The sequence below is a fragment of the Dendrobates tinctorius genome, unplaced genomic scaffold (assembly GCF_039654945.1).
Source record: "Dendrobates tinctorius isolate UK_male_01 unplaced genomic scaffold, ASM3965494v1 ptg000099l, whole genome shotgun sequence".
Taxonomy (NCBI): domain Eukaryota; kingdom Metazoa; phylum Chordata; class Amphibia; order Anura; family Dendrobatidae; genus Dendrobates; species Dendrobates tinctorius.
Genome location: NW_027361767.1, coordinates 10,566,054 through 10,590,271, shown reverse-complemented (window position 1 = coordinate 10,590,271; position 24,218 = coordinate 10,566,054). Strand labels below are relative to the sequence as shown.

The following is a 24,218-nucleotide window of genomic DNA, read 5'->3' as shown; positions in this document are numbered from 1 at the left end:
AGGGACGGTGCTGTACATAGCAAGAGAGGGCACTCTATAATAAGGGACGGCAATATACATAATAAAGGAGACTATGTAATATATAGATCGAGAACGAACGAGTAACAAGAAAGGAATTGAGACTGTGTGTGAGAGCGCTTCGTATTGTGAAGGTAAAGTTCATCAAGCTGTGTACCCGCCACCTCCTGTATGTAATCCCCGCCAAGTGAATAGCTTATTTTCGATTGGTGGTCTCCCTCATTGAAGTTCTCAACATCTGGTCCTGGCCAACTAAAGTCATCGGTAAAATGCAGCCTGCAACGGCATAGCACAAGTCCACACACCCAGCCAGGACCCCCTCCTTCATGTAACGTGCCAGGGTGTAAGAGACGAGTACCTCGCCCACAGCTACCACCCTGCACCATGTTATTATGGCTCTCCCATAGAGGACACCTGAGCACACGGACGAATGAGAACTCCTATGTATAGGAGAACCGTCCGAAAAGGCTCCCGGCTGAGCGATCAACCGGCGCATCGTTCGGCTGACAGCAATCAAATGTGTATGGCCAACCTTATTAAGATTATTCTCTACTCACTATCAGTCTGCGACCTACCTCTTATCTCTGTTCTCCTCCTTGCATCTTTATCACATGCTTTACTCTTTTCAATAACCTCAATCCATGAGTATAGGTCATTGCATCCCTCAAGATCAACACACTCTTCTGCTGCTGTAAGCCTTTGCTCCCTCCACTTTCAGTTTGTCACCTAACCTATTGTCTCTGTTCCCATTCATGCATTTTTATTCCATGCTTACTTCTCTTTTGTTAACCTCCCCTTGTGGGTAGGTCACTACTTCCTGCATATTCAGGAGCCTCAGCTACTGCTGTAAGACTTTTCTCAACCCAGTATTAATCTGTCACCTCTTCTCTCCCTTCTTCTCCTTGCATCTTTATCATATGAATCCTTCTTTTCACTAATTTCATAAGTAGGTCCCTGCCTTCCTCAAGATCAGCACACCCTTCTGCTGCTGTCAGACTAAGCTCTACTCAGTATCGATGTACTTTTTCTTTCGTCTTTAATTTATCATATCCTTCTTTTTCACTAATTTCATTTTATGTATAGGTCACTGTATCCCACAAGATTGGCACACTCTTCTACTACTGTAAGACTTTTCCGTCTCACTATCAGCTTATTCTGCTTGTGTCTTTATCACACTTTTCCCTCTTCTCCCTAATTTAATTTTATGTGTAGGTCACTGCATCCCACAGGATGAGCACACTCTTCTAGTGCTGTCAAACCTTTTTTTCCCCTCTCTTCATCAGTTTATTCCCCATGTATCATTGTCACACGCTTCCTCCTTTTCGCTAATTTCATTTTATGATTAGGTCACTGCCTCCTACAAGATCAACACACTCTTCTTCCGCTGTCATGATTTCCATTTTTTTTTTCTCACTAACATACAAATGCTTTTTCTAAGTATACATTAGCTTAACCTGATGAAACGCAGCCTTAGCACGGCCCCTCTATGCTGCACCCAGACTGTGCGCTATCGCATCAGGTTTTCCTGTTTTAATTCCTCTTTATGGCGCAAGGCTCCAGAGTTCATGTGAATTTCCGAAACACAAGCTCCTATTAAAAATAACGCTTTCACTTCCCCGTGCTGCTGCTGTCTGTACGGGGGGGATGTATAGTGATTGACACTTCTAGTGGTACGTGATGGGAACTTGTAATAAGCTGCCGACCCCACTAACCTGGACCCTTCTCTATGGGTGGAGACCAGTGGATTAGGGGAATCCTATAACCTTTATACAGGATAACCTGCAAATCCTATTACCTTCGTAATTTTCTTGTCACTGAGATTCTTCCCTCCCCTCGAAATCCCTTCGCTCTGACGCAGACCTAAGTGATGAGCTGCTACAGTCAATTATCCGTCTCGTTGTCTGCTCGGGTGACTGCCGCGTCCGGTTAGCTTTGCGGCATCTTGGCCCGTACCCGATAATCCTTCCTTTCTGGGCTCTGTGGATGCCATGCCATTTGGGATTTGCGCTTCCACCAAAGGAAAGCAGCAGAGCAGAGTAATCCGGTGCTCATGCTCTTTTCTAAGCGATAGCACAGGAAAGAAATATTTTCGAAAAAATAGAGCTGAATTTGACAACCAACTCGATGGAACGTGTCATTTTGAAAGTGGGAGTTGGCGTAAGAAATGTACGAAAACATCTGATTGGTCAAAGTGGGTAAGACTGGCTGTTTTATGATTTATGTGTTTTCAGATATGGGAAGGATTCTTTACTGTAAAAGCAGAGAACCTATGGAACGCTATGGTGTGCGACGACGTGATGGTCGAATTGTGAAATTATTTTACATGGGACCTGGTTGTCTTGTGCTTTCTTACATACATTACATTACTGATCCTGAGTTACATCCTGTATTATACTCCAGAGCTGCACTCACTATTCTGCTGGTGCAGTCACTGTGTACATACATTATATTACTGATCCTGAGTTACATCCTGTATTATACCCCAGAGCTGCACTCACTATTCTGCTGATGCAGTCACTGTGTACATACATTACTGATCCTGAGTTACATCCTGTATTATACTCCAGAGCTGCACTCACTATTCTGCTGGTGCAGTCACTGTGTACATACATTACATTACTGATCCTGAGTTACATCCTGTATTATACCCCAGAGCTGCACTCACTATTCTGCTGGTGCAGTCACTGTGTACATACATTACTGATCCTGAGTTACATCCTGTATTATACTCCAGAGCTGCACTCACTATTCTGCTGGTGCAGTCACTGTGTACATACATTACTGATCCTGAGTTGCATCCTGTATTATACTCCAGAGCTGCACTCACTATTCTGCTGGTGCAGTCACTGTGTACATACATTACATTACTGATCCTGAGTTACACCCTGTATTATATTCCAGAGCTGCACTCACTATTCTGCTGGTGCAGTCACTGTGTACATACATTACATTACTGATCCTGAGTTTCATCCTGTATTATACTCCAGAGCTGCACTCACTATTCTGCTGGTGCAGTCACTGTGTACATACATTACAATACTGATCTGATCCTGAGTTACACCCTGTATTATACCCCAGAGCTGCACTCCCTATTCTGCTGGTGCAGTCACTATGTACATACATTACATTACTGATCCTGAGTTACATCCTGTATTATACTCCAGAGCTGCACTCACTATTCTGCTGGTGCAGTCACTGTGTACATACATTACTGATCCTGAGTTACATCCTGTATTATACTCCAGAGCTGCACTCACTATTCTGCTGGTGCAGTCACTGTGTACATACATTACTGATCCTGAGTTGCATCCTGTATTATACTCCAGAGCTGCACTCACTATTCTGCCGGTGCAGTCACTGTGTACATACATTACATTACTGATCCTGAGTTACACCCTGTATTATATTCCAGAGCTGCACTCACTATTCTGCTGGTGCAGTCACTGTGTACATACATTACATTACTGATCCTGAGTTTCATCCTGTATTATACTCCAGAGCTGCACTCACTATTCTGCTGGTGCAGTCACTGTGTACATACATTACAATACTGATCTGATCCTGAGTTACACCCTGTATTATACCCCAGAGCTGCACTCCCTATTCTGCTGGTGCAGTCACTGTGTACATACATTACATTACTGATCCTGAGTTACATCCTGTATTATACCCCAGAGCTGCACTCCCTATTCTGCTGGTGCAGTCACTGTGTACATACATTACATTACTGATCCTGAGTTACATCCTGTATTATACTCCAGAGCTGCTTGGGATGATGATAATGAATAGTGGTGTTGGCCCCCTCCCTCAGTCTCCATAGTGCTGGGATGTGTACAGAGCACATTACTTCACATTGATGAATTATCAGCAGCCTAATTATTAACAGTGTGAGATTACATCTGACGACAAATCACCGCGTTGACATAAGGACATGGCGACGTTGTTGTTGTGACCGTGACCCAAGATCTTGTGGCGCAGGAAACGGTGAATGCGACAATTCTTTAACCTCCAAAATAATTTCAGTCCAGAAACAGAAGTAGAGAAAAAATATATAAATCTGACGTGTGGTTAATTCAGCCAGAATATGAGCGTGTGCAGGGATCTGCTGAGAACAGAACGTCATACGTCATGATTGCATGATGAGGAGTTAGGAATAATGAGAATTAGAGTGCAGCAAAAAGATAGTCCACAGGGTCTCCACCAGAAGAATAGTGAGTGCAGCTTCGGGGGTATAATACAGGATGTAACTCAGGATCAGTAATGTAATGTATGTACACAGTGACTGCACCAGCAGAATAGTGAGTGCAGCTCTGGGGTATAATACAGGATGTAACTCAGGATCAGTAATGTATGTACACAATGACTGCACCAGCAGAATAGTGAGTGCAGCTCTGGAGTATAATACAGGATGTAACTCAGGATCAGTAATGTAATGCATGTACACAGTGACTCCACCAGCAGAAAAGTGAGTGCAGCTCTGGAGTATAATACAGGATGTAACTCAGGATCAGTAATGTAATGTATGTACACAGTGACTGCACCAGCAGAATAGGGAGTGCAGCTCTGGAGTATAATACAGGATGTAACTCAGGATCAGTAATGTATGTACACAGTGACTCCACCAACAGAACTGTGAGTGCAGCTCTGGAGTATAATATAGGATGTCTCTCAGGATCAGTAATGTATGACACAGTGACTCCACCAGCAGAATAGTGAGTGCAGCTCTGGAGTATAATACAGGATGTAACTCAGGATCAGTAATGTATGTACACAGTGACTCCACCAACAGAACTGTGAGTGCAGCTCTGGAGTATAATATAGGATGTCTCTCTGGATCAGTAATGTATGTACACAGTGACTCCACCAGCAGAATAGTGAGTGCAGCTCTGGAGTATAAGGTTATCACTCAGTATCAGTACAGGATCAGTAAGGCATGTACTATGATTAAAATAATGATCACACATGGAAATGCCTTCATGTGGTGCCATCAGAATACACCTTCCCTATTGTGGCCATCCTAGCAGGGCTGCCACTAGGAATTTCGGGGCCACTTGAGATTCCGCCCAGGCTCCACCCCAGCTCCGCCTCCACCATCCCACCGCCGACTCTTGGAAAAACTCAACCTCTCCACCACGTCCCCACCAATCCGATATTAACAGTTCCCATCAAACACCAGATCACATTCATAGCCAGCAGCTTTTATTCTGGCCAAAGGAATTTTTAAGCCACCACCATGACACGGTAGACTCTTTTGGCCAGGCCTATTCTACGCTAAACTATTAATTATAAATATATTTTCATGTATTTTTCTTTAAAGGAATGAGCCACATACACTTTTTTTAAATGACCATTAATACCACATAAAAGGAACAAATATGGTCACACCATGACCAGACCATATATTACCACCACATGGAGACCTAATAATACCACATACAAGGAACAAATAACACCACACCATGATCAGACCACATATTACCATTACATAGTGACCAAATAATACCACATACCAGGAACAAATACCGCCACACCATGACCAGATCACATATTACCACCACATAGTGACTGAATACTACAACACTGATCATTAATAAAAAGAAACAAAATACAATATTAAGTGCCATTATACACAGGAACTCTGTATTTACTGTCAGTGTACAGGTAATACAGTGATCACCAGTGACCTTATACACAGGAGCTCTGTATATAGTGTACAGGTAGCACATTGATCACTGGTGACATTATACACAGGAGCTCTGTATATAGTAATCTCTAGCTGAAGATATTCATCTTTGCTTTTCTTTTTCATCCAGCACAGACCACCATCACTTCCTCCAGCCAGGACTCGTCTTTGCATGAAATAAGTTACCTATAGCACGGCTTCCAAAGTACATTCACCACTTTTTCCCTTTCTTCTACACTACACATCTGAATACAGACATGCACCCACCATCAATATATAACTGGCTACTATGCAACCCACCATTCCAAATATAAATTATAATCTGCCACTGTGCCCCCACTAGCTACAAATAGCCACTTTCCCCATTTAATATATAAATTTATTAGCACCTGTACGCTTTCCCCCAATTCATTACCAGTCACTTCATCCTGAACACCCCCCACTATGTACCTCCCTCTCTAACCCTTGCCTCAATTCATTATATTTACATGCCCTTTCCGGCCCAATTCATTGTCATGTCTTCCTCTCCCACCCTCTATTCATTATCAACTGCTCTACCTTACATTCAATACATCACTTACTCCCCCACCCTCAAAATTCATCATCATCTGCTCTCCCCACCCCACCTCCATTTCAATTGCTGTCCCTGTCACTCACACTCAATTCATCATTTGCAGTCCCCTGTCCCCTACCCCACTTTATAATTCGCAGTTGTCTCCCCCACTTTAATTTGCAGTCCCCCTTACTTCATCTATTGCAGTCCCCTATCACTCCCTCACTTCATCTGCAGTCCCCCTTCATTTGCAGCCCCCTATTCCCCTCTCATTTCATCATGTGCAGTCCCCCCTCAAACACTTTATCATGTGCAGTCCCCCTTACCTCACACTTCATTATGTGCAGTCCCCTTTCCCCCCACATCATCATGTGCAGTCCCCTTTACCTCACACTTCATTATGTGCAGTCCCCTTTCCCCCCCACATCATCATGTGCACTCCCCCTTACCCCCAATATCATCATGTGCACTCCCCCTTACCCCAATATCATCATGTGCACTCCCCCTTACCCCCAACTTCATCATGTGCACGCCACCTTACCCCCAACTTCATCATGTGCAGTCCCCCTTACCCCCAATATCATCATGTGCAGTCCCCCTTACCCCCAACTTCATCATGTGCACGCCACCTTACCCCCCACATCATCATGTGCAGTCCCCCTTACCTCCCACTCCATTATGTGCAATCCCCCTTACCTCCCACTCCATTATGTGCAGTCCCCTTTCCCCCCACATCATCATGTGCAGTCCCCTTTTCCCCCACATCATTATGTGCAGTCCCTCTTACCCCCAATATCATCATGTGCACTCCCCTTTCCCCCACATCATCATGTGCAGTCCCCCTTACCTCACACTTCATTCTGTGCAGTCCCCTTCCCCCCCACATCATCATGTGCAGTCCCCCTCAGCCCCCACTTTATCACGTGCAGTCCCCCTCCTCCCCTCACTCATTTAATAAAGAAAACAAAAACATTTTTTATACTTACCGTACCTCACAGACGTTCCCCAGTAGCTCAGCTCTGCTTCCTGCGTCCGGTACATGTTGGCACGTATGTGATGACATCGTGTACGCGCTGTCACCTGACCAGAAGTACAAACAAGAAGGAGGGAGCGGGAGCTGCACTACCGTCAAGGTAAATTGGCCGTGTATAGCTCCGAGAAATCTCTCGGACCTGCTGGCCCCCAACTGTACTGCTGGTCACCGGGCCCCATACAGCAGTAAGGGCAGTAATGCCCTGATGGCGGCCCTGATCGTGACAGACCTGAAAAGTTGCAATTTCCTTTTTTTTTCTGCAGAGGCCTCTAGAGGAGACTTGTGGTATTACATGTCACACATGGTTATGCATAGACCTTGCATTCTGGCCAGTGCAGGGGTTAATGATTGTGTCCATCACTAGCGCTGATCGCAGGGGCATCGGCTGCTGACTCCCCGGGTTCTCTACTTGGTGAATCTCTAATATATATGTTTCAGCACAGCTAAATACAATCTATTGCTCCCTGTTATCAGCCACTTTGGTGTTGGGGGAGGGTGACAGTAGTGCTGCGCAGTGGGGTGAATCTCTGCTCTGCTTTATACAAATTACATATACACTTTTGTGGGGCCTTCCGATAATACGGGACGTTTGTTAATCCGGCAGCTGTCAGGTCCCATTGATGGCAGATTACAGGGATTTGGTCCAGATGTTCATGGCCGGCCGCGCACAGACACAGCCAGCGTCGGAGGGATTCATTCAGGTTTTAGCTTAGTGTGTTGTGTCATACGTGATGTCAGCGCGGCGTCCCGAGCCGCCCACCCCGGTGACGCTCATCTGTCGCTGCTTATCAGCTGGAATCTGCTCCCTGACGGCGGAGATTACCAGGCGCAGAGCGAACACGAGAGCGGAGACATGTGCTCTGCGCTGGGGCACTAACACACAGGTACAAAGTCCCAGCGAGGGGCAGAGCCCGCTACAGGCCACTGGGTGTCTATACATAGAATGCTGAGACTTGTAGTTCCTCCCCAGCTGCCAGATACTGAATGTTCTAATAATGCTGGGTCTTGTAGTTCCCCGTCATTGGCAAACTGACGGCGGACGTATTGCTGGGACACTTAGTCCTACAGTGGCTGCGACACAGCGACTGTACCTGCTAGTACTGGGATCTGTAGTTCCGATTCAGATAATAACGCTGGGACTTGTGGTTCCTAACCAGCTGCTAAAGAGTGACTTACCTAATATGCTGCTGGGACTGCAAGGCAATGGCCAAAAAAATAATGCCGTGATCTGTAGTGTCATGTCAGTGATGATGGATTTATTGCTGGAACTTGTAGTTCTACCCAAGATGCCATCCAGTCATTCACCAAAAAACACTGGGGCTTGTGGTTCTACACCAGCTCACATATTGCTGCCTGACGTAATACTGGGACTTGTGGTTCCTCATCCACTTCTGAATAATGGCTGACCTAGTACTGGGACTTGTAGTTCTACTTCATCTACAGAACCATTGCTAACATAATCCTGGGACTTGTAGTTCCACATCACCTACGGAACAATGGCTGACCTAGTACTGGGACTTGTAGTTCCACTTCACCTACGGAACAGTGGCTGACCTAGTACTGGGACTTGTAGTTCCACTTCACCTACAGAACAGTGGCTGACCTAGTACTGGGACTTGTAGTTCCACTTCACCTACAGAACAGTGGCTGACCTAGTACTGGGACTTGTAGTTCCACTTCACCTACGGAACAGTGGCTGACCTAGTACTGGGACTTGTAGTTCCACTTCACCTACAGAACAGTGGCTGACCTAGTACTGGGACTTGTAGTTCCACTTCACCTACGGAACAGTGGCTGACCTAGTACTGGGACTTGTAGTTCCACTTCACCTACGGAACAGTGGCTGACCTAGTACTGGGACTTGTAGTTCCACTTCACCTACGGAACAATGGCTGACCTAGTACTGGGACTTGTAGTTCCACTTCACCTACGGAACAGTGGCTGACCTAGTACTGGGACTTGTAGTTCCACTTCACCTACAGAACAGTGGCTGACCTAGTACTGGGACTTGTAGTTCCACTTCACCTACGGAACAGTGGCTGACCTAGTACTGGGACTTGTAGTTCCACTTCACCTACAGAACAGTGGCTGACCTAGTACTGGGACTTGTAGTTCCACTTCACCTACGGAACAGTGGCTGACCTAGTACTGGGACTTGTAGTTCCACTTCACCTACGGAACAGTGGCTGACCTAGTACTGGGACTTGTAGTTCCACTTCACCTACGGAACAGTGGCTGACCTAGTACTGGGACTTGTAGTTCCACTTCACCTACGGAAGAGTTGCTGACCTAGTACTGGGACTTGTAGTTCCACTTCACCTACGGAAGAGTTGCTGACCTAGTACTGGGACTTGTAGTTCCACTTCACCTACGGAACAGTGGCTGACCTAGTACTGGGACTTGTAGTTCCACTTCACCTACAGAACAGTGGCTGACCTAGTACTGGGACTTGTAGTTCCACTTCACCTACAGAACAATGACTGACCTAGTACTGGGGCTTGTAGTTCCACAATGAGCTATTAAACAGTGGCTGACATAATCATGGCGCTTGTAGTTCCAGATCAGCTTCTGAACAATGGCTGACCCACTACTGGGGCTTCTGGTTCCACATCCTCTTTCTAGCAGTGATAGACATGCTGCTGGGATTTGTAGTCCGCCTCGTGCTCACTTGCCCGGGCACTGAGCAGACTCCTCAATCTAGTGAATGAATCCACTGCTATTCCTCGACTGTCCCCTTTCTTAACCTTTGTCCCCCTTATTCTCTCGCCCTAATCCTCCCCTCCCGGCACAGCTGCCCCATTGACGTGATCGCCCGCTCCAGATGTGCAGCATTTAGTAAAGCTCCTGCGCTCCTCCCCACAGCCCCGGAGCTAGGGGTGACTGAGCTCATTTCCCAAATGGCCAGTGCGTGGAAAAACCCCGGAGACCGTGCGCCTTTATCCCCAGCAATCTGCCGCCAGGATTAGAGTCCGCTTTCCAGTAAAGAAACCGCCGATTGCGACTGCGAAGGAGAGAATATCATGTTTTCAGCCGTTCAGCATTCGGGAAAAGCTGGGTGACAACCGATATAGTCACAGATGCAGAGTTGTCACTCAGCTTTCCTAGAATCCAGAATGGTAAACCGGCCTGATACAGAGATGTCGCTGCAGATGAACGCAGGTTTACCTTTCAGGATTCTAGGAAAGCAGGGTGGGAGTTGCAGTGCCGACCATATTCTTGTGCTGGATAGCAGAGCGCTTTTTGGGGGTTTTATTGCTCCCATATTTTTGTGCATGACGTAATCCGCTCTCCTTTCTCTTCCCTCTGCAGCTTCGATGTGGAAAATGGGCCTTCTCCAGGTCGCAGCCCGATTGATTCGCAGGCGAGTCCAGGGCTGGTGCTGCACCCCAGCTTCCCACAAAGCCAGAGGAGGGAGTCGTTCCTGTACCGGTCGGACAGCGACTATGACATGTCCCCCAAAACCATGTCCCGGAACTCCTCTGTCACCAGCGAGGCGTAAGTGTCATTGTTCTGGCTACAGTGCATGTTATCTCGATGCGGGGCAGGGAAATGAGCCGATGCCAGAGAGCTCTGCTGGCGGCTTATCTCCCCTGCGAACAGAAGGATTGGACATGTTGAAATCGATCAGACCGATCCCTCTTTACACCAACACCTGCCTGTTGGTGGAAAATTAGGAGGCAACTGTAAACATTCGATGGTTGGCCAAGCGCTTTGAAAAATTTGACCGGTTCGGCCAACATTAACTCTTGCATGACTTTTTTTTTTTTTTTGTTCCCTTTCCAACTTTTTTAATATTTCCCCCTCCATGGCCGTAAGAGGGCTTGTTTTATCGCGGGACGGGTTGTAATTTTGGACGACACCACTTATTTTATCATAGAATGTACTCACAAAACGGGGAAAAAAAATTGACATGGGATGAAAGAAAAGAAAAGAAATAACATTCCGCCATTGTTTTTTAGGGTTTGATTTTACGTGGTTCATTCTGCTGTAAAATTGACCTGGAAAACCTGATTCTCCAGGTCCGTACAATTATGGCGATACCGAACTCTTCTATTGTGGTGTTTTTTTGTTTTTTTTTTTATTTAGTGCTAAAAAAAATTGTATAAATAAACATTTTGGCTGGTGTCGTCATTTTCTAAGACCCTTAACTTATTTTTTTCCTCAATGGAGCGGTGTGACGACTTTTTTTTTTTGCGTTTTGGGTTGTAGTTTTCAGTGGTACCATTTTGGGGTACATACAATGTTTTGATCACTTCTTATTGCATTTTTGCGGTGGAACTATGCCGAAAGCAGTACTGCAGTAAGGGGTTAAAATTATATTGCTATCGAAAAGGGAACCTATCACATAAAAAGAATGCAGAGGAGATGAGCAGATTAATATTCTTAGTTTTGTAAGAAAAGGATTTGAATATAACCTGTACTATTTGTCTAAATCTCTGTTCATTCAGAGCTTAGGAGTCCAGTGGGCGGTCCTTGTCGGTGACTGACAGTCTTTTCTGTATTAGTGTGCATAGCGATAGCTGTCAATTGAAGAGTAGGAGTGCGCCTCCTTGAGGACGTGACCTTCTATGAGCCTACTGTAGGAAGACAGGAAGATACTTCTTTGTTTTTTTTTTCTTATGACCCCTCCCACGTGACCCCTTCCACATGACCCCTCCCACATGCCCTTTGATGCATCTAGTAAGAATAGAAAGTTTATGCCCCCAGAGAACTCCTATATTGCTGAGGTTGTAGATTCTATATTCTGCACTAATGAATCTCACCCTCTCCCATTACAGGCACACCGAAGACCTCATTGTTACGCCATTTGCTCAGGTATGTATATGGCGGGTTTCTACTTCCTACAACTCTCCGGTGTTGGTAACTTTCTCCAAACTTTTTAAGGAAGTACCTACAGAAGAAAATGACTTTCCCATTAGCTGTGGCTGTTTTATAAAGCCCCTTTTGTTCCATGCACCCTGAATGTTGGTTTGGGTGATGGCCCATGGTGGTGTCACCACAAGAAAACTTCTAGAAGAACTTTTTTCCAGGAGGTTTCAGCAGCGCCAGAGAGCTTTGCCAGCTCTTCTGGATATCGGAGAGGTCTCCTCTCTTTGTTTTTTTTTCCATTTCAAGGGGTGGTGCTTGTGGTGAGGTGGAGACGCAATCTAGCGGCCACTACCTATAGGAAAGGAAGAGCGGACAACCTGCGCGTAGGCCCCGCTCTTCTAGGCCCCATGGCAAAGTATCTCATTGACAATCCTGATACAGATTGGATCACCACACGCACAGGCAGAAGGTTTGGCGCCATTATGGAAGATAGTAGGCTGGCCACGTGAGGAGGTACTAGACCTGAGCTTGTCCCTATTCGTTGAGGCCCGAGAGGTGGAGAGGCCACCGATGATGACGTACTGTCAGACGAAGCAGTTGGTCTGTGAGGCCATTGGCGCTGGTGTAAAAGGTGTAGGTTAGTCTACTCTCGCACATCCGTCTCCATTTTTTTTTTTATCTCGGACCGTTTTGCACTTGCGTATTCCATTTTGCCTCCTCTTTTTTTTTTTTTTTTTTTTTTATTTTTGGTTCCTTTTTTAAGTCATTGACTCTTCACAATGGATCCGTTAGAACCATGGATGGAACACTGACGTAAAAAGAATGTTCTCCATTATTCATCCGCTTTCATCGGATCCCACTCGGCTTTAAAGGCTTAGTATGCAAAACGGATGTGACTAGGGTCTGCTCGGAGTCTCATGGATTGGACACATGGACCCGCTTTTACAACTGATGTGTGTATGGTTCAGTGTAACTTTAAGGGTCAGTGCGATGTCTGACAAAAAACAAACCAGAGTGCACACAGGTGTGTGACTGTAGAATTTGGGTGGCTTGCTCACACACCTTGGGGAAGATGCAGTCAGGTCCCGTTGTAGAGTCTAGGAGGATTCTTGTGGGCCGGTAGATAACTATAGTGAGTTCTATTAGTATAGTTCTGATCTACTCCATAGCTGCCAACAGTCCCAAATTTGCTGGAACCTTCATGATTTTTGGGGCTGTAAACCATAACCCAAGCGGGTTGTCCAACTGGGCTTGGGATTACTCCCGAAGTGGAACGCAGGCGTTCCCTGGACTGACTGTGTTGGGGCTTAATCTTGTTTTTGAGGCCAACGTTAATGGTGTTAAGTATGGCTGACAGGACTGTGAGGACAGGCAAAGTGGCTGACAGGACTGTGAGGACTGGCAAAGTGGCTGACAGGACTGTGAGGACTGGCAAAGTGGCTGACAGGACTGTGAGGACTGGCAAAGTGGCAACCCTTGCCCCACAGTGGGATTAACACCTGGTCAGAATCTAATGGAGGGAACACATTTGTGAGCTTTCCCCATGGGATCAGGGTCTGTGTTTAAGGGTCAGAACCCTTAAGAAGCAGGGGGTCTGAGAGGAAGCAGGAGGTTGTCATGTGGAGGAGACTGAGCGATTTTGTGTTGTACTGTGTGAGGTAACACAGTATTAGGGGACATTACCGGTCACTAATACTGTGGAAAAAAACGGTAATCACAATCTTTATTTAAAAAAAAAAATTATTAATCTTGTAATTTTAACACTGACCACTGGGGCTTTTTTTTTTTTTTTTTTTTTAGACTTCCTAAAGAGTTTTCAGCAGGCTCCTTATCAGCAGAGGCAGGATTACAATGGCAGATAACCTCTCAATACACAGCTAATAACACAGGATTCACCAATCGCAATGGGTCACGTTACTACTCCCCCCTTCGCCCCCGCTTATTAGATGCCTTAATTAAAAGATGGGATTAGAGTCTGACCATTGTGGCTAATGTACATGTTAATTTCTTGGAAGATTGGGGGAAAAAAACAGTGGCCAGTGTGAAAATTGCAAGATTTCTATTTTTTTTCTTTTAATAAAGACTGTGGTAAGGGGGAGGGGTTTGTGGAAATGCCCAAAATTTAGAAAACCCATTTAACACACAACTTGAATTAAACAGTGGTTCCTTTTCTGATGACACATTCCCTGATCATGTCCCGTTTTCTGTCCCTAGGTGCTGGCCAGCCTGCGAAGTGTCCGGAATAATTTCACCATCCTTGCCAACGTTACAACGCCTACCAACAAGTGAGTACTCGCCCTCATCTAGTATCTGCGGAGTGAGAGGTATTATGGTTCCCATGCCTTTATTTGGCAGGCCTGATGTGTGTCTTACTCATTAGGGCATCTTCCATAATTCTATTTTGCAGTTTTTCAGATGTTTTTTGTATACTCTGTTAGTGGATTCTGAGTTAATAGAGGTGGGGGGGAGGGTCCTACGTTTTTGGCCAGAGCGGAGAGCAGCTGCAAAGACTTTCTCTCGCTCCGGAGGACCCGTCCTGTCCAGCAGTACACCGACAACACATGACTATTAATGGGGCAACGTGTAATACTTCTTTTCCCCTGAGGTGGCACTGTGGGGAAATTGAACAGTTAATATAAGGTTTCCCACAGCTGATCGCTGAGGATCACAGCAGACGGACATTTTGGGATTGGCTTAATGTCAAGGAATCCTCCTAAAAAGTAAGAATTTTCCAAAGCAGATGACCCCAGTAAAGGATTCTCTTCTTCCATTAGCATTCATTTTGCCAGTATATGATCGTTGTGGGTCTGTCGGGAATCAAATGAGCTTTTTGTTATTCCCGCTGGGTCAAGAGTAGCTCTTTCTTAGAAAAAAAGTAGTTGTTTTTTTTTTTTTAATGAAAAAAAATGTGCAGATTATTTTCAGGCCCGGATTAACAGATTTTCTAGAGCGTCAGATTCCAGATTAAAGGAATTTAACTTTTTTTTTTGTGTGTGTTTTTTTTTTTTATCATTAGCAGCCAATGTTGATATGATATTGGAAGATTTCATCCTAACCCTCTCATAGTGATCTGTTGTGGGTTTTTTTTTTTTTTTTTGCCAGGCGCTCCCCTGTAATGCCTCAGCAAACGGTCTGTAAAGCCACTCTCTCAGGTAAGACATAGCGAGATGGATAAGATCGCATCATGGTCAATGAGTGCCTATTTAGGGTGCAGTTGCATCTGTGCCTATAAGGGTGCCCTCACGATGCTTCTAGAGGTGCAATGAAACCCTCTGATGAATGGGATTCTGAGTTGCGCTTATCATACTTCAGAGCTGCATTCACACTTCTGCCGGTTATTATTAAACACAGCTGACAAGATTGCTGTAAGACACTTTCCTAACAGCGAAGATCATATTCACATTTCCATTGGATCCACCACAAATTCCATAAATATTTTTAAATATTTTCCCCGAATATTAACATTTACCATCTTTTGTCTTCTCCTACAGAGGAGACGTATCAGCAGCTAGCCAAAGAGACGTTAGAAGAACTGGACTGGTGTCTGGATCAGCTGGAGACCATACAGACCTATCGCTCTGTCAGCGAAATGGCTTCCAACAAGGTAAGAGACTGGTGCGCACACACGCATCTGCTGCCATCGTGACTACGGGGGTCTCTGGAGACTCTCTGTAAGGGATCCTTTAATTTATAAAAGCCAATTTTCAATCCCCCTGGTCCCCTATTTTCTGGAGCTCTTATCTACTTAAAAAAATCTTCCTGGAGGACCTAGCATGTAATGCAGAAGTTCCCCAGTGGGGGCACTGCAGGGAACTGAACCCTTGCCACTAGTGTCATTCACCATTTCCTTCTGATCAGTGGGGGGTCTCAACAGCAGGACACCTTACAGTCAGAGGATTCCATGGGATAATTCTTTTATCCTTTGGGAGCACTACAGGGTTATTGAACACTTTGAGGCCTGGTTCACAGCTAACCATTAAAGAACACCTAGCAAAAAGCGGTTGTACCATGTGTGGACACCATTAATGCTGAATAATCTTTCATCTATGTGAATTGGGATAAAACTTTTGTATGTATAGAGGAATGCGTTGTGCATCTTATTATTTTTATTTATTTAAAGTTGTTTACTGCACTTTTCCTTTTTTTTTTTTTTCTTTTGCTCTTGCTATGTGTTGTCAAAAATTTATTGTTCTAGAAGGTTATTAGTGCTCACATGCTGTGTTATACTAAAGGAATACTGTATGTAACTAGCCTGGTGACAACACTTTTGCATATTATATTTTTTTGTGTTATATGTGTTATATTTTTATGCTGTTAAATACTATGCTTTTGCTGCTGTTGTAGTTGCTGCTGTTGTAGTTGCTGCTGCCGTTGTTGTTGTAGCTGCTGCCGCTGTTGTTGTAGCTGCCGGTGTTGTTTTAGTTACTGCTGCTGTTGTAATTGTCACTGTTGTAGTAGTTGCGGCCACTATTGTTGCAGTTGTTATTGCTGCTGTTTTGTTTTTTTGCTTTATGTTTATGGCAAAATATCTAAGATACAGTAATTATTATCCAGCTCAACTACATAGCCAAACTATTGTAGAAAGCAGTAGTTACTGAGCGCAGCAGGCAATCCAGAACAGCCGAGACAAATTTGTTGTAGCTGCTGCTGCTGTTGTAGCTGCTGCTGTTGTTGTAGCTGCTGCTGCTGTTGTTGTAGCTGCTGCTGTTGTTGTTGTAGCTGCTGTTGTTGTAGCTGCTGTTGTTGTAGCTGCTGTTGTTGTAGCTGCTGCCGCTGTTGTTGTAGCTGCTGCCGCTGTTGTTGTAGCTGCTGCCGCTGTTGTAGCTGCTGCCGCTGTTGTTGTAGCTGCTGCCGCTGTTGTTGTAGCTGCTGCCGCTGTTGTTCTAGCTGCTGCCATTTTTATTGTAGGTGCTGCCACTGTTGTTGTAGTTGCTGCCACTGCTGTTGTAATTGCCGCTGTTGTAATTGCCACTGTTGTAGTAGTTGCGGCCGCTTTTGTTGCAGTTGTTATTGCTGCTGTTTTGTTTTTTTGCTTTGTTTATGGCAAAATATCTAAGATACAGTAATTGTTATGATCCAGCTCAGCTACATAGCCAAAGTATTGTAGAAGCAGTAGTTGCTGAGCGCAGCAGGCAATCAAGAACAGCCGAGACATTTGATTTGCTAAACATGTCTAGTTTTTAGACAGCGTAACTTGGACTAGACAGTGTAAGATTGTCTATTAGAGGGGCTCATTCTGGAAGATACATTTGGCGCATTCTTACACTATCTAGTTTCAGTTTCTGCCATCTATCGATTGGCTTACTTGGCGGTAATAATTTGCTCCCAAATCTTCCACGTGGTGTTTGCTCTTCAGGATGCAACCTCGAGCAAAAAAAAAGTAAAAAAGTGTCTACACACAAGAAATGTGTACGGCTTGTAGGGCAAAGTCATCCAGAATTGCGCACATTGACCTTAGAAAAGCATCCAAAATTTAGACAAAAATTCAGATACAGCAAAAGGATAAGACTTTTAGTCCCATAATGCAGAAATGAGGAATAGTGTTTTTGTACATAGGTGCTGGGACAGGCACGATGGATGGATGGATCAAGACTGACGCAGGACAGAATGATTCAGAGACTAGATAGAGTGATTTTTGGATAAATTGGCTAGGGTACATATTAGATATTGTAGGTCAGAGGCACAGCCATTTTTTTGTCCAAGGCCCACTTGGCCAGATTCTACCCCTCTAAACTTTAAAGGGGTATTCTGATGAAGAGAAGATGAAGGGTCCACCCATAACCGCTGCCTGGCATTTTGTAACACCCACCTACTCAGGTGCAACCCACCTTACCCACTTATCTCTGGGATGCCAAACAGACCTCCTATATCCTGGTGTCAGAAATGGCTAAGGGTCCTGAGTTGTGCCCCCTGTCACGGCATAAATACGACTCTGTAATATAGACTGTGTCCTATTCAATGACCTTGCCCTCTAAATTTGACACTTGGGACGGAGAACGGACATGGTTCATAGATGGCCAACGTCGAATTTACCCTGCAACCCTCTAACACTCTTAACCACTGAGCCACTCTTGGATACTTAAAATGAGGGGGGAATAGGAAAGCTACCAATGATCCCAAGGAACAACCTGACCAAAATGATAACAAAAGGGTCGATCACTAGGAGAGATGGCGGTGATTTGTCACTGACGGTGATAGATTTGGGGGAGAATTTGAAGAAAGGGGCCGGGTAAACAAACCTTTCTTCTTAAAGGAGCTGATATTTTTATTTGTCTGCCCAGGCCGTGGTGGTAATAATAGTAATAAGTCTTAATAGCCCCTTTTCTTAAAGGAGATGAGGTTCCCTGGTCCGGCTGCCGGTGGGAATGTGGTGCCTAGAAGCTCGGCTGCTGCTCTTGGCTCCCTCCCCCTCCGCTCTCCTCCCCTCCCTTAGCATTTTACATCACATCCCTGCCTACTGCAGTATGCTAGATGTAGGAATAACGGAGGATATTGGCAGACAAACGGCCCTCCAGGAGGCATCTCCAGCCTAGGAGAGAAGAGGGCCACCTTCCTGCTCGTCCTTCTTTTCCACCATCCATGTGCTAGCGTCCTTGTCCCCCTCCATCACCACCCAGGCTGCGGCTCGGATTTGGTACCCAGGAAGGATGCCACGATAATATGCTACCTCCTCTTTTCCCCTTAAGGATGCAGGAAGAGGCCTTATCTTGCAGTTTCTTAGGCCCTCCGAAACACTGACTTGTTTTCATTCCCCCCCCACCTCCCCACATCAAGACACGGAGGAAGAAGAAGAGGACGACAAGGGGTGGGGGGGTGGGATAGGGGCGCCGGGCAATTGCTAAAGGCTTTAAAGATGTAACCCACAAATAAAAATGAGGAGAGGAGCTGCAGATTTTTTTTTTCTTTCTCCACACCTTTCGGTAGTGATGGGTTAAAAGCACCGGCCTAGCTGCATTTCGGATTTGGGTCCTATTTTTTGCTTCAATCTTAATATTGACTCATTTTAAGGGGGGGGTCATGTGCGGCCTCTTTCTTTATATCTTAGGAGCCCGAGAGGGTTTATAGAATTTTCTTTTTTTGGAGAGGTTTTCAGGACTCTATGGAGGGGAGGAGAAGAAAAATACCAACAGTCTCCGGTCTACCTCCCACATGGCTATCTTCACTCCTGAGCCAAGTAATCGGTCCTCTACTGATTCACGGAATTTGACTACCCCCCAATTTATGTACCACCCAAATTCCCTGAGCTTACTGTGAAACCAAGCAAGGTAAAGGGTAAGGAGACAGGTGTCCTCAAACCACATCCATCATCTCTCGGGGTGTGTGAGCTTTCGACAAATCTTTAATTTTTATTTTATTTTTTTTTAACCGATTTGGAAAAATATTAGTCAACTTCACGGACTTGGGAAGATTTTGAGAATATTTCAAGTCTCGCCGGAAACACAAAAGGAATTTAATCATTTTTTCTTTCTAATTTTTTTTTTTTCTTCCAATTCCAAATTTTTTTGCGGATTATGATTTTTTAAGCTGATTTTTGGGATTGTGATTAACATCTCCGGCAACTGCATTCGATCTACGAATTTACATAAGGATTATACAATTTTTTTATTTTTTTTTTTAAAGAAAACTTTGCCTGTTTTTGCGGATTGTGGAAATTTTTGGCCTTGTCTGTTTCTTGCAGACTGGATTCCTTCGGATCTATCCATCTAGGATTGAAAAATGCCCTTAGTAGATTTCTTCTGTGAGACATGCTCCAGACCTTGGCTGGTTGGATGGTGGGACCAGGTAATCCATAATATACTTGTTGTTCTTGATCTGTGTTTATCTTCTGTTGAATCAGACAGGTCAACCGCGCGTGTTGGTCATGCCGAGTGGCTACTTTTGAACTAGTGACATCACAATGGCAATGATGTCATCGGATAAACATGAGACCAACCCAAAGCTTTGCCCTTTACCTGTGTCAGTGGGCATTTTATGGGTTTCTTAGTTTTGACCTTGGGGACCCATAGGGCAGGAGACCTTACCTCCTTTATAAAATCAGTGAATAATTATATTTTCTTACTTTTGACAAAGTCATTGCATATTTAGACCCCATTGCATTAGAACATCTTACTTGTTCTAGACCTTGGAGGACCGATGGAGACCAAAACCATAAGCCAAACCTTGATTTATTTTTTTTCCAGTACTGATGTTTTTTTTACATTTTTTTTTTTAGTGTAGTCAGTGTATTATGCACATTAAGTCTTTCTATCCAGTATATAGAGGGCTCCCTGTGTGGAGCTGCCACTTCCTGCAGACTGTGCTTCGAGTGTCAGCTGCTGGTGACCTTGGACAAGTCACTGGATGTAAACAGTGCCCGGAAGAGAAAACACTTCAACCACTGCATCCATGTACTATAAAATTCTGTGCCGTAACTGTTCCCAGCAATCCATCCTCGTTATAATTCATTGTCATTACGAATACTGTAAAATATTATCTGATTATCAAGTCTTCACCTGAGGGACCTGCAGACCATGTTCTTTTTCAGACGTAGTTCTTCGATAGACCTGAAAATAATGGACGACACTCCACTGTACTCCAAAAGATAAACAATTCTACATAGTGTGGGGGGGTTATCACTGGCCGGTCATGACAAGGGGGTACCCCCGATATAGAGTTGATGGATAACGTGGAGGACAACCATGACCACTTCTCTATGTGAGGAGCCTACAGATCATTGGTCTGGTGGCTGCGGATTCTTCACTTTTCGAAAGTTGTTCTTTTGTGATCGGATGGAACGTCTGAGCACTGTGTTTAATGGATGAATGCAATAAATGGGTTGATCTGTGTTTTCTGACCACAAGATTCTGAGGAGCCTCCTGAAATATCTTCAGCTAAGAGGCTCCCCTGTAAGTTCTCATGTAGGGTTATTCAGTAGCCGCAGGATTAAACAAACCAGGACCAGAGGGGAAATGTTCTCTACAGTGTCACAAATAATCCCCATGTATCAAGGATTGGAGGGGGTCTGGCTCTCCCAGCTATTAACAGTAGCGATCCTATAAGTTAATGTACAACCTTCTAACAAGATTGGGATGTGTGTAGTTTATGGAGGCTGAGATGCATGGACACTGAAGCAGAATTATCTCCTGCTAGTGCAAGGGTAGAAAACTTTATTGCTGTCCTGCCTTCCTTCTTTCCTTTATTTCTTATTTTATTTTTTCAAGTTATATTCTCTTTCATTCATGTCTTGGTCCTCTTTCTCTCATCATCTTTGTCATCATTCTCCTTGGTCTTCTTTTCTTTCCTTTTTTACTCAGAATCTTTTTATTAAACATTTTTCAAATAATTACAACCACGGGGAACATCTCCCCAAATTACTCACATACAAAACCAGAAAAGATAACTCCCCCCTCTCCTCTTTTCTGAAACACAAGTCCTGAAACTGTTTTTTTTCTTCTTATTTTCTTAATGCTCTTTTATTTCTTCCTTTTCATTAACCCTCCTTTCTTTGTTGTCTTCTTTTGCTCTGTCATCTTCCATCTGCTTATTTGTTATTTCATCCTACTTTTGTTATCTACTTCTTTCTTCTTTCCATCATCTTCTTCTCCTGCCATTTCTCTATCATAGTGTTTGTTGTCGTCTACTTCTTTTTCATCTTTCTTTTTTGTTGTTGAGCTGTTCTTTTACTTTCAGATTTGTCATTTCTTCTTTTTCTCTATCTTCTAGCTTTTTTCTTAATTTGCTGCTTTTTTCTTTTGTTATCTTCTTTCTGCTGTCGGCGTCTTCTTTCCTCCATTGGCTTCGCCTACTTCTTTCCATGGTCATCATTGTCTTATTTCCTCTGCCATGTTGTTTTCTCTGTCGACGTCGTCTTCTTTTCTCTGTCGACGTCGTCGTCTTTTCTCTGTCGACGTCGTCGTCTTTTCTCTGTCGACGTCGTCTTCTTTTCTCTGTCGACGTCGTCTTCTTTTCTCTGTCGACGTCGTCTTCTTTTCTCTGTCGACGTCGTCTTCTTTTCTCTGTCGACGTCGTCTTCTTTTCTCTGTCTGCATCGTCGTCTTCTTTTCTCTGTCTGCATCGTCGTCTTCTTTTCTCTGTCTGCATCGTCGTCTTCTTTTCTCTGTCTGCATCGTCGTCTTCTTTTCTCTGTCTGCAGCGTCGTCTTCTTTTCTCTGTCTGCAGCGTCGTCTTCTTTTCTCTGTCTGCAGCGTCGTCTTCTTTTCTCTGTCTGCAGCGTCGTCTTCTTTTCTCTGTCTGCAGCGTCGTCTTCTTTTCTCTGTCTGCAGCGTCGTCTTCTTTTCTCTGTCTGCAGCGTCGTCTTCTTTTCTCTGTCTGCATCGTCGTCTTCTTTTCTCTGTCTGCATCGTCGTCTTCTTTTCTCTGTCTGCATCGTCGTCTTCTTTTCTCTGTCTGCATCGTCGTCTTCTTTTCTCTGTCTGCATCGTCGTCTTCTTTTCTCTGTCTGCATCGTCGTCTTCTTTTCTCTGTCTGCATCGTCGTCTTCTTTTCTCTGTCTGCATCGTCGTCTTCTTTTCTCTGTCTGCATCGTCGTCTTCTTTTCTCTGTCTGCATCGTCGTCTTCTTTTCTCTGTCTGCATCGTCGTCTTCTTTTCTCTGTCTGCATCGTCGTCTTCTTTTCTCTGTCGGCATCGTCGTCTTCTTTTCTCTGTCGGCAGCGTCGTCTTCTTTTCTCTGTCGGCAGCGTCGTCTTCTTTTCTCTGTCGGCAGCGTCGTCTTCTTTTCTCTGTCGGCAGCGTCTTTTCTCTGTCGGCAGCGTCTTTTCTCTGTCGGCAGCGTCTTTTCTCTGTCGGCAGCGTCTTTGTCTTTTCTCTGACTGCAGCGTCGTCGTCTTTTCTCTGTCTGCAGCGTCGTCTTCTTTTCTCTGTCTGCAGCGTCGTCTTCTTTTCTCTGTCTGCAGCGTCGTCTTCTTTTCTCTGTCTGCAGCGTCGTCTTCTTTTCTCTGTCGGCAGCGTCGTCTTCTTTTCTCTGTCTGCAGCGTCGTCTTCTTTTCTCTGTCTGCAGCGTCGTCTTCTTTTCTCTGTCTGCAGCGTCGTCTTCTTTTCTCTGTCGGCAGCGTCGTCTTCTTTTCTCTGTCTGCAGCGTCGTCTTCTTTTCTCTGTCTGCAGCGTCGTCTTCTTTTCTCTGTCTGCAGCGTCGTCTTCTTTTCTCTGTCTGCAGCGTCGTCGTCTTTTCTCTGTCTGCAGCGTCGTCGTCTTTTCTCTGTCTGCAGCGTCGTCGTCTTTTCTCTGTCTGCAGCGTCGTCTTCTTTTCTCTGTCTGCAGCGTCGTCTTCTTTTCTCTGTCTGCAGCGTCGTCTTCTTTTCTCTGTCTGCAGCGTCGTCTTCTTTTCTCTGTCTGCAGCGTCATCTTCTTTTCTCTGTCTGCAGCGTCGTCTTCTTTTCTCTGTCTGCAGCGTCGTCTTCTTTTCTCTGTCTGCAGCGTCGTCTTCTTTTCTCTGTCGGCAGCGTCGTCTTCTTTTCTCTGTCGGCAGCGTCTTTTCTCTGTCTGCAGCAGCGTCTTTTCTCTGTCTGCAGCGTCGTCGTCTTTTCTCTGTCTGCAGCGTCGTCGTCTTTTCTCTGTCTGCAGCGTCGTCGTCTTTTCTCTGTCTGCAGCGTCGTCGTCTTTTCTCTGTCTGCAGCGTCGTCGTCTTTTCTCTGTCTGCAGCGTCGTCGTCTTTTCTCTGTCTGCAGCGTCGTCGTCTTTTCTGTCGGCAGCGTCTTTTCTCTGTCGGCAGCGTCGTCGTCTTTTCTCTGTCTGCAGCGTCGTCTTTTTCATAGTTTAGTTGAAAGAAGACACAATTCCATCAAGATCAACCTTTAACCTAATTCACATTTCCTTTCTCAGCAACTTATAGGCTAACATGTTGATCCAGGGGAAGACCAAAAACACCATGAGGTAGAACTTAATTTGTCCATATGCCTTTCTGACCCCACATACGGAAATCAAGCTAGTTCCCTGAATCTTTTATTCCTCTATTCTTTCTTCTTATGACTTTTTGTTTTCTTCTGGCATATTTTTATCTATTTTCGTCAACTTTATCTTTTTGTCCTCTCATTTTTCTTTATTATTCTCTTGTCTTGTTTTACTTTGTCTTTTTCTTTCATTTTCTTAAGCTACTTTCTTTCTCGTCTTCTTTTCCTTTTTTTT

At 44.8% G+C, this 24,218-nt stretch overlaps 1 protein-coding gene across 4 annotated transcripts in view; it reads left to right on the top strand.

Annotated features, from left to right (window-relative positions):
• The window catches only part of PDE4A (phosphodiesterase 4A), a 369,944-nt gene that overhangs the window by 275,504 nt on the left and 70,222 nt on the right, over positions 1-24,218 (top strand). For 3 of the 4 annotated variants that reach the window (XM_073587575.1, XM_073587577.1, XM_073587579.1), the window contains exons 2-6: positions 10,597-10,782; positions 12,066-12,102; positions 14,311-14,381; positions 15,199-15,248; positions 15,588-15,700. In XM_073587575.1, coding sequence (XP_073443676.1) covers positions 10,597-10,782; positions 12,066-12,102; positions 14,311-14,381; positions 15,199-15,248; positions 15,588-15,700 — 457 coding nt within the window. Of the gene's footprint in view, positions 1-10,596; positions 10,783-12,065; positions 12,103-14,310; positions 14,382-15,198; positions 15,249-15,587; positions 15,701-17,056; positions 19,879-24,218 lie in introns of those variants that run through there. The other variant, XM_073587578.1, reaches the window with a different exon arrangement.